Source organism: Carassius auratus, chromosome 27, assembly GCF_003368295.1.
Source record: "Carassius auratus strain Wakin chromosome 27, ASM336829v1, whole genome shotgun sequence".
In the NCBI taxonomy this organism is placed as follows: Eukaryota; Metazoa; Chordata; class Actinopteri; order Cypriniformes; family Cyprinidae; genus Carassius; species Carassius auratus.
In genome coordinates this window covers 11,830,488-11,848,388 of record NC_039269.1, presented here as the reverse complement: position 1 = coordinate 11,848,388, position 17,901 = coordinate 11,830,488, and the positions used below count along the sequence as shown (strand labels likewise).

The following is a 17,901-nucleotide window of genomic DNA, read 5'->3' as shown; positions in this document are numbered from 1 at the left end:
CTAGGAATCCCTATTCTTATTCTTAAAAAAACTTGCCCCTTTTAGACTTGCACTCTATTCATTTACTAACTGTTTGTTTTATTTAAAAAAATATGTGTATTATATTTGTTTTCTTTTTATTTCTTAAACAATGAACAAAAAGCAAAATATATCAGTGTCTCTAACACAAGCTTGCTCTATTCTTTTTCTAATCTATCGGTTTTATTTTTATTTATTATATAATAAAAAAAAAGACTTGCTATGTGTGCTGCATTAGGCTAACTGAGACGTACTCATTTGTAAGTCGCTTTGGATAAAAGCATCTGCTAAATGACGGAATGTAAATGTGTGTGTGTGTGTGTGTGTGTCTCTCTGTGTGTGTGTGTGTGTGTGTGTGTGTGTGTGTGTGTGTGTGTGTGTGTGTGTGTGTGTAGGCTACATATTACCAAATACAGGCAGAAAAAAAATAAAAACTGATCTTTTTTTTTTTATTTAACAATAAAAAAAAAACACTTATAAGTGTAGAATATAAGACAATTACAAAAAATATATATTTCATATAACTTGAGGACTTTCTAATAAAAACAAAAATTAATCACAACTCTTAAACACGTTTATCACTACAAAATAAAAAACATTTTTAAAACAAGCACGTATCAACAACCTTGCAAAAGAAAAGTTGAGCGCGCTTTTGAAGAATGACGTGACTCTGTCGACACCTGGCGCCTGAAAGTTTCATTACCTGTGTATTTACTAGATCCTTGTTAGATCCTTGATCACATTTACCACGTGGGTAAAGATTTCAGTCTCTTGTGCTGTGCCCACTTCTCTAATAATTCCATGATATTTTGGGATGTATTTATATGCAAATACATATGCATCTGATCTTTAGTCATAATTATGAATCTTTACGTTAAGTTACTAGGATTCCCCTTTTCCTATACCTTTTGTTGTTGTAGTGGAGTGCATTTCTCAGTGGTATGATTTCCTCTAGGTGTCGTTGTCAGGAGAACATGCCAGATCACTTAAAGCTGCGGTAGGTAACTTTTGACGCTCTAAAAAAAAAGCCGATAAAGTAACCACACTTTGACTGAAAGTAACACAATAAAACATAATTTATATTAATATTGGTAACACTTTACAATAAGGTTCATTAGCTAACATTAGTTAACTACTGTTAACAAACTAAGAATGAACGTTCTTCAGCATTTATTAATCTTAATTCATGTTAATTTCAACATTTACTAATTCATTATTAAAATCAACAGTAGTGCTAGTTTAATGCACTCTGAATTAACATGAACTAAAAATGAACAACTGTATTCTCATTAACTAACATTAAAAAGATGAATAAATACTGTAATAAATATATTGTTTTATTATTATGTTGTTAAATTATAGAATCAGATATAAGTTGTTGTTGGTTTGGACTAATTATCCAAATAATAAATAATGAGTGAAACATGCGTGTTGAACACTGCCGGATATATTATTATTATTATTATTATTATTATTATTATTATTATTATTATATGTAGCCTATATTTTCTGCTCGCATTTTCTCCTGTTTTGGCTGAAAATCAAAAAAGATTTTCAGATGCCGAAAATTAGGTGTACCACTACGTAAGCTGTCTGTCCTGCTTTTCTTGTACTGTGTGTAGACTTCAAGCTCAAAATGACCGTTCTTCAAAGTCCGTGTGTGTTAATGATATCTACTGTCTGCACTGCTGTTTTATAATACCATCTCATCCAACAGGGGGTTCACATACTATCAAATTGGCTACCTGGACAACCGTATTGCCAACCCAGACCAGCTGATAACTCAAGATGTGGAGAAAATCTGTAACAGTGTGGTGCACCTCTACTCTAATGTCAGCAACGTAATGCAGAAAACACGAAAAAAAAACTACAAATTTTCTGTAATTCTGAACCATTTGTCTTCAGTTTGAGCACACTTGATTATTTTCTCTTTTCATGCAGCCTCTAGACATATTGATCTGTATCTGCAAACTGCTCTTTTAATGCTTTAGTTTCATAGAAATTACCAGCTAATTTTGTCCATCAGTCTCAACTTTAAGTTTGAAACCTCTGCCTGCTCTTATGTAGGGTCCAGCTAGCTTGCTGATCTATAGTGTATAGTGTATAGCTGTACTATAGCATATCTGGTGTTCTCCAGTCTGCTCCTTACAGGGCTACGCAGGCCGATTGGCAAGATGACTATAACTGAGCAGAGGTATGAGGGGGAGTACAGAAGTGTCAGCTCTCGCTTCATCACTAACAGGTGTGTATAGAACCCCATCTCTTTGACTGGCTGTTTGTCTCCTGATGTATTTCATGAAGGATGCATGATTTCTGTGTATTGTTTCATTGAGCAGATTGCATTCTACAATGGAAACAGGAGAGAAAAGCAAACTATCAATGGAACATTCCAGAGACTGGTGAGGAAAATAAAAATGGTTTTGATTTCTATTAGAATTCGAACACAATGTTGGTCAAACTTTTTAAATCAGACTTCTCAGTTTTTCAAGTGGACCAGTCGCTACACTTCCGTTTCTCAGTGGGTGTTATGGACAGCATCATAGTCAAATGTAAACATTATTAGCTACCTGGTTATTTGGTTAGTAAGTTGTAATTTTCTACTGTAGATGGCAGTAGAATCCACATGGATCACATTTAACCTTAAAATGATAGTCCAACAATGAAAATCCTGTCATAATTACTTGCCCTCATATTATTCCAAACCTGTAAGACCTTTGTTCATCTTTGGAACAAATATTAAGTTTTTTTTTTTTTAATGAAATCCAAGAGCTTTTTGACCTTCTATAGACAGCAAGGGTATACTACCATGGTTAAGGCACAAAAAAATGAGGCAAGGACTTTGTTAAAATAGTCAATGTGACATCAGTGGTTCAACCGTAATTTTATGAAGCTACCAGAATAATTTTTGGGTATAGAGAAAACAAAAATAACTTTATTCTACAATTTGTCTCCTAAGTGTACCCTTATAGAATCGCGGTGTGTGCAAGTCACATGGACTATTTTAACAATGTCCTTACTAGGTTTCTGTGCTTTGACCATGGAAATACCTTTGCTGTCTATGCAGTTCTGAAGATGAATGAAGGTCTTACGGGTTTGGAATGACATAAGGGACATAAGAGTTTTTTTGTTGTTTATTACCGCAAAAAAACTTTTTTGTCTTCATAATCTTCAATCAAAATGTAATGTCCTCTGAAATATTTCTACTGTTTATGTCACCAAGGATGATGTGATATAGGCCTATATAAATATATACTGGCCTAGTGTGAAAGTATTATTGTAAACATTTTTTCTGATTCTCCTGACATAGCCATAGTGGTGGGCTAACTGGTTATTAGAAGGCCGTTCCTGGACCTCACAAACCAGCGGAAAGTGAACATCACACACTCTGAAGGACTGGAAATGAGTATGGATGAACACGTTCAGAAATTCAGTTTAATAAGGCTGATTATTTTATATATATTTTTTTTTTTTATGGTAGCAGTTAAAATTGTTTAAATCACTTTCACTATACACGGGCAATATGCTACTGTATGCAAATCAAGATAATATTTCACTTTTAATTACTGGCCTTTGATCTCTTCATATTTAATTGTCATCACTTGCTTTGTAAAATTGCTTTATTGGGTCAATAATGATTTCCTTAGATAAATGTTTGCACAGAAGATAGAAGTTCTTCTGTGTTTGTTTTACGCTGCAGGACTACTACCAGAGTGGGCGGATGTCGATGAGTTTGGCGCAGGCCCTGAGAAGGCAGAGATATGACAGGACTGTCAGGGTGAGTGCTACATTCATTACCTGCTTGTTTCTCTTGCCATCCATTATCTCTATCCTTACTATCCTTATCAGCGCTCACCTGCTGTCTGTCTTTCATCTGCTTGAGACCGTGCGTTTATCTGGAGTCTGAATCCATTTATTAGGTTCACTGCACACATCACAGAAATTCAGGAAGTCCTTAAGGAGCGGAATTCAGTCAGATATGAACAGACCATGGTTACAAAGAGAATCAAAGGTCTGGATTATAATTGTGTGAAATGTTTTGTTTTAAACATAGAAATTTGTGACAGATGTATCTATGAGTCAATACTAATAAAATGTAAAAGTTTTATGTTTTTAAAAAAAGCCTACACAGACACAGACCTCTGGAGGCTGCATTTATTTAATGAAAAATCCAGTAGAAACTGCAATAATGTGAACAAAAATTGCTACAGTATTTCAAATCACTGTTTTTTTTAGGACATGTTTTAGAACGTAATTGAATCCTGTGATGCAAAGATGCATTTTCAGCAGTCATTTCTTCCGTCTTCAGTGTCTCATGATCCTTGAGAAATCCTTCTAATATCTATATTTTCTCTTTCTTTTTCAGAGATGATTCAGTAGAGAAAATCCCTCTTACCCTGGGAGAGATCCAGTCATCATCATCATCATCATGACATGATCGCTTTATATGAAGAACAGATTAAATTTAGACTTTTATTTACCTATAAACATTGATCAACAATCCACATACGTATACTGTAGAAAAAGATCAACCATGCTTGCTTGACACAAAAGAATGAAGTTTGTTTACCCGTGTCACACAACTTCGGTTGACCATATTTGATGAGCTTTATGACTGTGGAAATCCATTTTTATTTGTGAATAAAAGCCTAAATTATATCTTATTATATCTTATCTTAATATAAAGTACAAAAGTACATAAAGTAAAAATGTTTGTTCAGAGGACTTAATTTGCTTAATTCATATAGATTACTTTTATAATCTCTTATATACACAATATTCTTCTGCACGATAAATGCAAAAATGTTGTGTTGAAAGAAGAAGACCTTGAGGCAAATGCTTATTATTTAGGACTAGAGGAAGTGCTCACTCCTCACCCCACCATTCTCGTCTTCTGTCGTACGTGAGAAGTCAGGAATGGATTTGTTACTCCTGTGGGAGTTTGCTTTAGAGACATCTGTCTCCCTGAGCTCCGCTGGAATCATCTGTTTCCTCTTTTCAGGTTGGCATCACACTGCTCACAGTCTCCCACAGGAAATCACTATGGAAGCACCACGAGGTACAACTTAGCCCCCGTCTTTCTTCATACAGTTTGCAGAATTCATTCCAAAACCTCAAGTTATGCCCTATGATATTTTTAACTCTTTGTATCTCTATACTGGAGTGTTACTTGCCAATGGATGGAAAGGGAAACTATGAGTTTAAACCCATCATGAAGGAAACGGTGGCGTTTGGATCATAATAATGACACTTATTCATGAGTCAGTCTTTGAGTAAATCATCCATAATGAAATCATTCAAATATTTGCGCAAGAATGATTTTACACAGAAATTCACAGCCCTGAATGAGGCCTATCTGTACTAGATGTGGATCTGAAGCAATTGTATTGTGTACCTAGTGAATTAAAAAACTCTTTATATTATAAAACTTTGTTGAAATATAACGGCTTTTCTTCGTCTGAGAGAAAGGATTGTAACTCTGTGGATAAATATGTCTCAGGGAGGGGTTACTGCGCATTATCTGAAAAGATTTTTGTAAGGAATAAAATTGGGTTTGTTATCCCTTTTAAGAATCAAGCATTTGTAATATAAAAAGTCATTTTTTGTTGTGATACTTGATTTGTATTTTGAAACTGGAACAGTCACATGCATATGTTGTTGTCAATAAAATTGTTGCATGCCACTGGATACTATGGATAGTGTATTATTTAAGTGTAATGAGCAGTCTATGTATTTTATTTTAAAAGATAATAATGCCTAAAAATATATGTTTGAGAAAATTCTTGATACATTGTGCTTTACAGACCAGTTCTATTTATTTTATTGAATTACAGAACGTGCAATGAAATATCTTGTGAGATATTTTAAAAGCAAAGAAACTCTAAATTGGTTTTATGGTCAATTTGTTTTAATTTGACATTTGGTTTGAGAGGTTTTTTAGGCTTTTTTACTTTTATTTAGGATAGGTTACTGCTTTGGAAGGCATACACACATTTGTTTGTTTCAAGTATAATTTATGTCTTGAACAGAAAACAAAAACAAGACTTTTACATCTTTACCATAGTTTACCACAAGAGTGAGCTACTGGGACCAGAATGCAACACTTTATTTTTCACCAGAGAGTGTCTCCCGGTTCGTTTTCATTTGTGTTGTGTTGCACAATCTGAACATGCTTTCTGTGCCATTAGGGTTTTTGTTTAAAAATGTAAAACAAGGAATTGCTGCCTCAAAAGATTACACTCTTCCTCTTTTTTTTGGATTGTGCAAGTCCTTTTAAATAAATAATTACAAAGCATAGGTCAATTAAGTTAAGTTTTGGTACCCCTTTAAAAAAAAAAAAAAAAATTCATGACAAGTATAATAATTTATTTGCGGTTTCTATCTTTTGAAGTTCCTAGATATTAAAAAACATAAATATAAATATTTCTTTTTCTACTAGATATAATACTGTATACACAAAGCAGCTAATACATGTATTTCTAAAGAAAATAATAAATAATGGCATTTAATAAACCAATACATTTCAAATACAATACATCTATGACAAAAAAAAGAGAAAAAAAAAAAAGGTCTGATATGTACAACATATCATGTAGTGTTAAGAGTTTCATAGAAACCAGTCCAGTGCTGTACTGCAGGTGTGCTACGCGCGCGCGCGCACACACACACACACACACACACACAGGTTCTGCTCCGCGTGTAAACGGTTATAGTCCAGCTGTACCTCCCGTTTGGAGCTCAAACATCAGAAATGTTGTATTCCTTTATCTCCTTGGCCATCGATGTTTGTCTTCGTGCTCGTTTACAGCAAACCACGATCAGAACGATTACAGCAATTACAAAAGCCAGTATAATGAGCGTTGCTCCTCCAATCACAGCAAGTCCATAGACTATTGAAAAGAAACAGGAATATTAAACAATCATTTTTACTAAATAAAATAGAATCTAGAATTCATTTTAATGCATTCAATTTAATTGAAAAGCTTAGTTAGGTGGTATGTAGATGTGTGTGATGTCAAAATGGCATTAGATAAACCAATGTAGAAAAAAAACCATGGAAAATGTAATGGAAAATGATTTGGCAATTTTAAACTCACATAAGACACAGAATTTAAGTTATTGTATGGCTGTTGCTCAAGAGCAAAAATAACGGTTCTCTGTCTGTTTGTTTGTAAGGTCAATGATAAAAGTGTTAATGTTAAAGAGTTAGGAAACTGAGTCAATAAACTGAAACTTGTTTTTCCATAACAATGTATTTTGTAAATGTATCAGATTTTTCTGAACAATGTAACTCTTACAATCGTTTTTAAATAGGACTCTTAAAGGTTTTTAAACATTTAAAATCGAATGTTTTAGTTTAAACAAGCCTTATTTTAATACATTTATTAATTCATTTATTTTTAGTATTATTCAATTACTAGATTATACAATGAAAATGCTGAAATCTTGAGTTTGAAAACTCCAGGTGCTGAAACCATTTCAGTCCAGCGGTCAGCCCTAGTCAGTGTAAGTAATGGCAGCGTGTGTCATCCTCCCTCTTCTACTCAGTTAACTGGAACCGGCCTCTTCATGCTTAACAACCTTCCTGTTTTCCATAACATTGCGATTATAGACAGCTAAATCTTTGAGTAAAAGCTGAATCATTTGGAATACTTGAATACTCCTTTGCTGCTTTCCTCTGTTTCTAAAATGGGTGGAACACCCTAGTAAATGTCAAAAGTAAGCGGTCAAGTTTTAGATGAAAAGCTTACCCTCAATCAGGGTCTTGTGCTCCTGTGGTGAGCACTTTGGGAGGCTCCACTCTCCGATCCTCTTGTCTCCTTTACGAGAGGGGATGTATGCCGCCACGCTGAAGCAGTAACTCTGATCCTCATCTAGACTATTAAACTCGGCTTTGCTCTCATCCACAGTTCGCATTTTCTGAAAAAGAACCAGCCAACAAGCCATTACCGACCACAATTCAGAAGGCACATAATCTTCAATAGCATCTATAGCTCGTAAACATGCTTCTACTCACTTTTCCTGTGCTTCCAGCCTTGTTGTATGCAATCTTATACTTGAGATTTTTCTTAAAGACGTCACGGATGTTCAGAGATCTGCCATCTTTGTGCAAAGCTGTGATGGGGTCTTGTATGATCAGCATAATCTTATTGTTCTTATTCGCGTTCAACCTAAACTCAGGTCTTCCAATTATAGCTTCATGAAAAAGAAATATATATATATATTAAAGCAACTGCTTTAAACAAAAAAATTGGTTGAATTTCGAAGGAGGAAGTGTTGGAAGACTCACTGTCATTATAAGGACAGAACGTCTCTGATCTGGTGTAAGGGGGCTCCACATAGTCAGCAGACCCCAGTGGAGACTCGGATAGGACATCAGCAGAATAAACCCCCTTTAGTTCAAGTTCATTAGTCAGGTCACACTCAGTCTCAGAGCTTCTGATGCAGTGAGGGTTTCTCACTTTGTCCCTACCAACTCTGCAGAGAAAGATTATGTTGGTTAGAACCCAATCAATACATATTAACTTTACATCGTGCTGAATTTTAAATTACAAAATAACAAAATAAGACCAAACTGCAATGCAGGTTAAATGAGATATTTGTGTACTTGCCTTGAAAATTCAACTGTATATGTGTAGTTGACAGGCTTAGGTCCCCATGTTAGGATTGTTTTGAAATTGTAAGAGGACCATGAAACATTTGTTGCTTTGGTAAGTTTGCCCACTTCCAAAGATGCTAAATAGGAAAGAGTACATCAGTTAGATCAATACAGTATGAAAGGCATCACGTAGCTTTCGTGGTTTCCATTACGAACCAACCTTGAGATACAACAAAACTAACGTTACATCTAAAGTTCACACTGCTATAGCTAAGTTACTACAATGTGCCAAGCCAAAATGTAATGTATAGTGCAATAGAATGCTACAGGCCTAACGTTACACTACAATACTGCGAGTAAACAGTTAATATTTTGATTAGTTGACGGTATAAAAAAAAAAAAAAAAAACCTTACAAAAATCTTACCCGGGGATCCGTTTACGAGTGTAAGCCAGACAAGAATAAGTGCCGAAAACATTACAGTATTGCGTTCCATCGTTTGTGATAGCAAACAGTCCAATTTAAGCGTAAAATATTTAATCCAATTTATCCGTCTGAGGAGCGTTTGTCATTTAAATCTCCCATCAGCCGCCTCGCCTGTATTTATAGTGTGTGCGAGAGCTCTCGCGCTGCCTGCCACAGAGTGGACTCGTCATGAGTCATGAATGGCGCTCCGCCCCGCCCCTTTCTTAACTTTGGGGTTTTGTCACTGGCTGGGCATCCATCGTAGCGCGCACCTTATTACCATATATGGTTATCCGGGTACCGGTTTAATACAGATTAATTTACAAATTCAAGCACGTTCTTTGAAACACTTGATAAAGCGCTTGCCTGTGGTTTTTGTAATGTCATCATGTTATTTTGTCATTAAATTGGTCATTTCTTCGGTGTTTTTCTTTCTTTCTTTCTTTTAGCTGCCAGTAGAATGTGTTGTGCAGGAGAATTAAAATTGGACATTCATCAATTCAATTTAGTTGGGTTACCTATAAATCATCCAAAATCTGACATGGGAGATTTATTTGCATTTTAAGTTTTGTCCGTTGTAATATAAAAGCTACTTTTACAAGTGAAGTTTATTTTCCTGTATTTATATTATATGCGCAAAGAATCATCATTTCCCATTCTAAATTTCTATAGGTTTTCTTAAAAAAAGCTTTTTCTTCAGTCAGATGTTCCACTCTTCTTGTGTTGACGATTCACTCTTAAGTAACTCTGTGGCAAAGAACACACCGGCCGAGCATGATTTGTGTAACCACAGTTCTGTGCTTGACTTGTTCATGTGCCTCTGACTTGAGTTCATTACAATCAAACAAAATCATAGTTCTGGAAACTTCATATGCCTATATAAAAATCTAAACAAAAACAGATGAGCTCCTTCTAGCTAACCCCTACAAATATTTATTTTTGTGTCTAGCCCGTCACTTGAATTTACAAGACTTAGGACAAAATATTTGAAGGTGGCCCCTTTCTTTCTTTATAAGAGGCCTTGTCGGAAAGCCATCTTGGCTCTACTTACTGGTCAAAATTAAAAAAAGTTATTAGGTGAATCTTCTTTTCAAAACTCTGTTCATTTAGATCATGTGTTCTGTGAAGTGAAGATTAACAAAGGACAGAGGAAACAGATGGCGGATGAGACCAATTTTGACTACAACAAAGAGCTTTATGAACCTGCTTCTTAATAACACAGGCTTTATTGGCTAAAATAAGAAAAGGCTACTATTGTCTAAAGGTCTCTGCTGTAATATATTCTCACATGTGGCAAATTCAATGCATAAAAAAAGTTAAATGTTAACCATTAAGATTATTAATTTTGTTGATTATTAGGAGACTATACAAAGATAAACTCAAGTCTAAATGACAGAAAATTTATTAGTTTATGTTAAGAGTTTACAACCGTTTACCTAAATTGAAATGTTTAGAATAGCTGCAATGTCAATTTGTTTATTTATAAGTGATAAACAACTGAAACACTTTAAACTGTGAGTAAAATTGCAATTTGCTTCCTGTGACTGTTTAATTAAAGTTTAAGTGGAGGTCCAGTCATCCCAAATGTGTGACATGTAGTAAGAGATTGAGACATCTTGATGGTCACGCACTGACCAGACAAGGGATATCATAAGAGCATGACGTAATGCCATACTTTGACATGATAACATTTTATGAACATGCCAGGACATCATGGACTTCATATTTGTGGTGAACTGAAAAGTCATGAAATGTAACAGTTTTGTAAATTGTTTAAACATTAGTAAAACCTTAATAAAACATTAGTGTGTGTGTGTGTGTGTATGTGTGTAGTTTATATAGTGTATATCATTTTAAATAAAACTTTCCAAGAAAACACAACATAAGAATGAAGATAAAAGCCTCATGATCATGTTTTTCAAAAACTTTTTGCATCAGCTGCCAGTTGACATCATCAAGTTTAACAAGCTTTCGGTTTCATAACCATAATTTGTCTCCCAGCAGTGGCACTGTAGAAATGATCTTGTCACATGTGTGGGTCAGTTTCTGTCAATGATTCTGTGTTTTTCCTCAGTTACTTAATTGCTGAATCAAGTGATCTAATAAAAGCCTCTTTTTAATGGTAAACAGCAGGTAAAAGATGAAATAGGAATCTTGCATGTGTGAGTGTTAATGAATCAGTTTATTCTGGGATGTTAAATACTCTGCTCTCAATGCAAGAGATAACAGGAACGATGTTGCCAGAATGAAGCAACTGTGGCGGATGTACTGTTTTTCACATAATGGAAATAACAGTTCCTTATAAAAGGGTGCTTTACAATTTGTCTGATACCACATTAAGGAGAAGGAAGTGGGACCTATGATCAAATTCATCTGAGCAGCAAAAAAAAAAAAAAAAAGAAGTATAGGGAATTCAACAATGATGACTGTGTGAAAGTAAAGCCCTGCTTCTGACTGGTTGAATGACACTAACACAACACATATTCTCATAATATAGTACCATCCTAACCAAAAAAACAACAAAAAAATGTATCGAGTATACATACAATTTTAAAATGTTATAAATTCCAAACTCATGAATACACAGTCTCTCAGCTGTTTAAATATAAATGAGAAAATTATTTTTGCAAAAAATAAAATAAATAAATATATAATTCCCTCATAATAGTACTGGATTCTTTGTTTGTTTGATTTTCAATTACTACTAATAGCAGCCAGTTTGGACTATACCTAAGCAAAGTTTATATCCAAAACCTTTCTTCTTGTGAGAAATTTCGCCAGTCTGTGTATATTTTTATTTCCCTATAATCTGTATTAATCTCTAATGTTAATCAGTATTAATCTGTATTAATCTCTAATCTCTAATGTTTATTATATTAATTTTTATAACTAATATGCGTATTACTAATTTGGATCACTTGTGTGACCAAATTATGATTTTAATGCTTTGATTCTATTTGTGATACAGAAAGTATTTAGAGTATACTAAGCAAGTCCCCTTTAAAATCTGTATTTGAAACTTCATTTTTTCTTTGCCCAGTTTCTGGAGATGCAATAACATATATAAGTGTGGCAGGCGTGTGGTGTACAATTTCCATGACTATACTGTTCTCAATGTCTGGTCTCAGTTATGTGGAAGGAGTAAGAATTCCAGCCTTTATGGGCCGTCTGACTACCATTTTTGGTCGTGGGCCTTATATGGAACTATAGTGCTTTTGTACAACAGTGTCACAGACGGAAATTTCATCAGCATATCTATAGTACAATACAAACACGATTTCCATTATACTGTACTAACTAAAATCATGGGAGAATAAAGCATGTAAGCAGTGAGAGAAATCATAGTAATTAGCCAAAACTTCCAAAACAGGGTCTTTTAAAATAAATAAATAAAAATGTGGCTTGCTGAGGGAAGATATGGAATTACTTTTCAATTGGAAATATAACGTTTGTCTGGCAAACATGGTAGTAACATGGGTAAAGATATAATTTTATAAGAAAGGAAGGCCTTGGGCCACATCAGACCTACAATGTTTTTTTTTTTTTTTTTTTTTTTTTTTTTGACAACCTCCCATAACACTCTTGCAATAGTTTACAAAAAATAGTTCAACTTTATATGAAATTTATTCGAAGCTGTTTCACAAAACTGAAGCCTTTTGGAGGAAAATATTGTGCTGTGATTAAATTAAAAGTAAAGCATTTGGCCAACTATGACCCAATTCAGGTTTAACAAATAAGTCTTTCAATTCTGCAGATAAAGAATGTTCTTGGATAAAAATAGTTTTTGATTGCTTCTATTACTGAGTAAAAATCGAAAATAAAATAAACATATCTGTGTTAGACTTTGGACTTTTACCATCGACTGAATGTGAAAAATGCATGTGGTTAAGTTCATTCAGCGAGCACTAAATATTTCTGAAAATTGCTAGTGTTCTATCTACTTTCAGTGTTAGTAATAAGGTACAATATCCCAGAAAGAACACACCTACAGTAACACCAAGGTCAATATTTAGGCTGTTTGCCAAGTTAACAATATATATAAAACAATAGGCTTATTAATTAAATGAAAAAATGTCAGAACTTTGAAATGTGTCATCACCACTCTTTTTGTCCTTTAATGAGTCTCATGACTAATACTCTACTTTGTAACTTGTCACCATCAGAGTCAACATGTTTCAGATCAAGTCTCTGGTGATGACAGGTCAAATGAAGGCCTGAATAAATGCTATGTTTAGAAAGCTGTAAGTTACTCAATTCTACACTGTTTGTCCTTTAGCTGTGCCCTTTTGTCAACTGCATAAGGAGTTTGAGCCATAAAGACTGACTGAAAAATAAAAAAAGAGATCAATTTCTATTGTGCAATTTCATGCTGAGAGTCTGTCTCAACAGAGTGTTCTTATGACAGCTCCATAGAACATTCTCAGACACCCCCTGACACTCCCCCTCCCCCTCCCAATCCCACCCCAGGAGACAGGCCTGCTAAAACACCCCTCTATGAAGAGGAATTTAACTCTAGAAACCCCAGATTTTTCCCAGACTCCAACAAGTCGGCTTCTTATCCAGTATAAACACACTACACAGATCACACAAGTGTCTGATCTGATCAGACTAATACAAAGGATCCCCATCCCTGGGTCAGGCCATTGTTATACAGTCTGAGCCATCATCATAATGACTGTAAGCCTGTGCTTATGATAACAGGAAATGGTGAACACGTGGCCAGAGCATAAGTTCAAATTCAGAGACGCTGAGCGGTTGTCTGTCCTCTACTGGCTCCAGGATATTACTGATTATACCTGTCAGCAGTGCCAGTCTGCTCTCCGCACAGTGTTCTTTTCTCTGGCTAGGGTTACAGACGGCTGATGACTGAATACAATCTTTACGTCATTTAGCTGTCCTGTGTATGATAAAACATGTTTAGTAAGAGTCTTTACCAGGTTTGTGTGCCATTCAGAATTTAACTGAGAATGCCTTTAACTTCAAGCTCAGTTCCTGAATTTAAACTAAGAAAACAGAACGTAGCACTGCAATTCAGATGGAAGGATAGATGGATGATGGAGAGACTGACAGATGGATATATGGATGATGTACTGAAAGACGGATGGACTGAAAGATAATTGGATGGCTGGATTTATGATGGACTGAAAGATGAAAGGATTGTTGGATGGATGAAAAGATTGATGGATGAATGATGAAAAGATTGGCAAATGGATGAATGGGTGGATGATAAAAAAAAGATTGACAGATTTATGGATGGATGATGGAAAGTTTGACGGATGGATAGATGGATGAAAGGATGGACTGAAAGACAGATGAACTGAAAGATAAATTAATGGTTGGTTGGATGATGGATTGAAAGATGAAAGGATTGTTTAATGGATGAAAAGATTGATAGACGGATGATGGAAAGATTGACAAATGGATGGGTGGATGGAAAGATCGACAGATTGGTAGATGGAAGAAAGGATAGACTGAAAGATGGATGGAAGGATGGATGGATGGATGGATGGACTGAAAGAAGAATGGATGGGTGGATGGATGATGGATTGAAAGATGAAAGGATTGTTGGATGGATAAAAAGACTGAGAGAGATGATGGAAAGATTGGCAAATGGATGGATAATGTAAAGATTGACAGATGGGTAGGTGGAAGAAAGGATGGACTGAAAGATGGATGGATGGACTGAAAGATGAATGAATGGGTGGATGGATGATGGATTGAAAGATGAAGGATTGTTGAATGGATGGAAAGATTGACAGATGGATGGATGTATGCATGATGGAAAGATTGACAGATGGGTAGATGGAAGAAAGGATGGACTGAAAGATGAATGAATGAATGGGTGGATGGATGATGATCAAGAGATGAGAGGATTGTTGGATGGATGAAAAGATTGAGAAATGGATGATGTAAAGGATGGATGGAAAGACTGACAGATGGATGATGGATGGATGGATGATGAAAAGATTGACAGTTGATGGATGATGGAAAGATTGACAGTTGATGGATGATGGAAAGACTGACAAATTGACAGATGGATGGATGGATGAAAAGATTGAAGATGAATGATGAAAAAAATTAATTATGGATGGGCGAAAAGACTGAAAGATGGATCACTTTTGAATTACTTTTGTGGAATAAACAAAACACAGCATGAACTTTTCGGTAAAATTCTCTGCAAAGCGGCGCTGAGTCTTAATCAATCACTGCTGTATCACACTTTTTATCACTCTCTAAAAACATTTACTAGCGTTATCATCAGCTCCACACCCAACTCAACTCCACACCCTTCATCTCATATTCTTTAGTACAATTTATTCATTCCTGTAAAGTATGGTTCCAGGAAGTCTCCAACTATTTGGAAATGACAATTAAAATACATTGATTTATAATGGAAACATGGAAAACATAATTCGTTTATATTTATCATATACATATTAAGTCAACTATTTAGAACAGGCCGGTAGGAACATCTGTCCTGGCCAGATTGATAAAAACAAGTGTACAAAAATATAGACATCTAAGAAAGTCCCTTTCTGAGTTTCCCATGCTCTCATTGCATTGACCACACCATTGCAGACTGGGAACCATTCCTATTTTACAAACGCTATGATCCGTTCACTCAAGGGACTGTTCTTTTAATAGAAAAAAAAAAAAAAAAACATGCAGAACATTAAAGGATAGAAAACTGCCTTTTAAAAGTATTTTTCTGTTTCTTCTCTGAACCTGTTAAACTCTTTCAGCATGGTTATGAAACAGCTCATATGATATGACACGAAGCGAGAAAAACACCGTCTGGTTCAACCTCCTACAACATTCATGATGACTCTCAGAGATAATGTTGAACTCTGGTCCCATTATCAACATTCAGATGAGCCCAATCCACTCTGTGATTAAGTCAAAGTCAAAGTCAAAGTCAAAGTCAAAGTCAAAGTCTGCTTTATTGTCAATTCTACCACATGTACACAATGCACACAATGCACTTTTAAGCGTAAAGAGTAGTATGTTGTGCGGTTTGCATTTTGCAATGCATTTTGTATGAGTGTGTATTAACACTTGACCTATCAGTCACTTCCCACTTTACACATGTCATGCAGCTCTACAGCCCTGATTAATAAAGTTATAATGCTAATGCTTATGTATAATACAAAACTTATTCTAGATTGTAAAGAGTGTTAAAACAAAAAGTTGATATACAGAATATATAGTGTGTCTAACACGTTTCAGTAGAAAGTAAACTACACACTGTTTTGCGTTCAAAAAATGACAAAAACATACAACTAAATTATTAAAATTTTAAAACTTCAACATATTTATTTATTTATTTATTTTTTTTTATATTCATAAAAACTAAAACAACCCTGATAGAGACCAGAGGCTGTCAAGCTCTAAAAAAGACTAAATATCACCATAAATAACTTATATTCCAAAATTCCTAATTTTGTGTGAAGAACAGAGTGGTTGTTGAGTGAAAATGTCCAGATGTGGATTCCGTTCACTTTCATTGAATGTAGAAAAGCAGATGGGGCATTTCTGCTGTAAACTGATTTTGTTTTAGGTAAAATTAAAAGGCTGTGATATAACTTTCAAAGTTTTAGTAATCATCATCTGTTGCACTTGAATTAGATTCCAAGCTCATGAAAAGTGATCCAAATGCTCTGGCTCACTATAGGACTCACTGAACAGAGCTGGTATTGTGCAGAGCAGATGTATTTGCTGTGTTTTCTCATTCTGAAGTGTTGAAATCCTTTTTTGGCTGGAATGTTCATGACTGATTATTCTCACAGTTATCAGCAGTTTTGTGTTGCTTTACTGATAAGTCCAATGTTATTAGTGGCTTCTACCTTCCCTGACCAGCTGGAAATCCTCCTGTTATTTATCTTTGTGTTAAGATAAATTATTTCATAGACCCTGTTTGTACCTTGCTATGTGAGCGCCATCTTTTGGTTGTTATATATGCTCATGCAAATTACTAATTCAAAGGTTATTTTAATAACTGATATGTCGTTTTAGAGATTACTATAAAAAACGTAAATCATTTTAAAATATTCAGGGATTAAGGTTTTTTGCTCTCATGATTTATCTGTAAAGTGTCTGAGGGCAGGACACTTACGAGGGTGTAATTCTGCCAGTAGTCAGCAGGGATCTCTGCAGATTCCCATCGCCACAATAAGAGCAAGCAAATGCAATACTGCAGAGTTAGTCGCATATGCATTGCAAAGAAAATAATATAATGCTGTTTCATGCATTCAGAGCATGGACAAAGTAGAAAAAAAAAAAAAAGGATGTTTAACAGAGTATTTTGGTGCTAAAAATCTTACCTCTGGGTTAGAAAACGTTTATGAGAGTGTTTTTTTTTATTTTATTTTATTTATTTATTTTATTTTTATCATGGCTCATGACGTAGACGAGGGTAGAACTCCTTATACGGGCATTTCTCCCTGAAGAGCGCGCCCGCGCACACATCGACCAGAGCAGAGCGAGATTGCGCCCATCATCACGCTTCATCCGGCAGCAGCGCTGCACGGGACTTGCTCAGGAAGAATGTCTCCAATCCAAAGAAGTGTGTTTTCGGTCGTAAGGGAAATATAACTTTGTTCAGCTTCCTAAAGAACCCAGTGTTATGTAAACAGTGGATAGAGTGTTTTTTTGGGGGGGGCAACAACTGATTTCCCCAAGTATGTTTGTGGACGAACTTTTTATAAAACTGAAAGGTCCTGGCTATAAAAGATCTCGGTCATCCCTTATGAAACAAAAATATATTGCAGTATATTGGAAAATATAATGTAATATATTAGGCATATATTCTTATATATATTTATT

General features: G+C 35.0%; 1 protein-coding gene and 1 long non-coding RNA gene across 2 annotated transcripts; one reads left to right on the top strand and one right to left on the bottom strand.

The window, feature by feature from the left end:
* Nucleotides 1-1,800: 1,800 nt before the first annotated feature.
* LOC113045504 (uncharacterized) lies at nucleotides 1,801-6,583 on the top strand. The gene is made up of 5 exons (XR_003275994.1): nucleotides 1,801-2,260; nucleotides 2,355-2,417; nucleotides 3,326-3,421; nucleotides 3,716-3,793; nucleotides 4,382-6,583. It is a non-coding gene; the product is annotated as an uncharacterized LOC113045504 (long non-coding RNA).
* On the bottom strand, nucleotides 6,367-9,221 carry LOC113045503 (tissue factor). Its single transcript, XM_026205908.1, has 6 exons — nucleotides 9,040-9,221; nucleotides 8,628-8,751; nucleotides 8,306-8,493; nucleotides 8,033-8,211; nucleotides 7,767-7,935; nucleotides 6,367-6,905 (listed from the first exon to the last, which is right to left on the bottom strand). The coding sequence occupies exons 1-6, from the start codon at nucleotides 9,107-9,109 to the stop codon at nucleotides 6,754-6,756; spliced, it is 882 nt and encodes a 293-aa protein (XP_026061693.1). The 5' UTR covers nucleotides 9,110-9,221; the 3' UTR covers nucleotides 6,367-6,753.
* Nucleotides 9,222-17,901: the final 8,680 nt, after the last annotated feature.

What these genes read in the sequence shown, in the direction of transcription:
- LOC113045503 (XM_026205908.1), bottom strand. Translation starts at nt 9,109, where the DNA reads ATGGAACGCAATACTGTAATGTTTTCGGCACTTATTCTTGTCTGGCTT. An exon ending in ACTCGTAAACGGATCCCCGG is followed by an intron (nt 8,752 to 9,039) that starts GTAAGATTTTTG and finishes TTTCCTATTTAG; the next exon opens with CATCTTTGGAAGTGGGCAAA. An exon ending in GTTCTGTCCTTATAATGACA is followed by an intron (nt 8,212 to 8,305) that starts GTGAGTCTTCCA and finishes TTTTTCATGAAG; the next exon opens with CTATAATTGGAAGACCTGAG.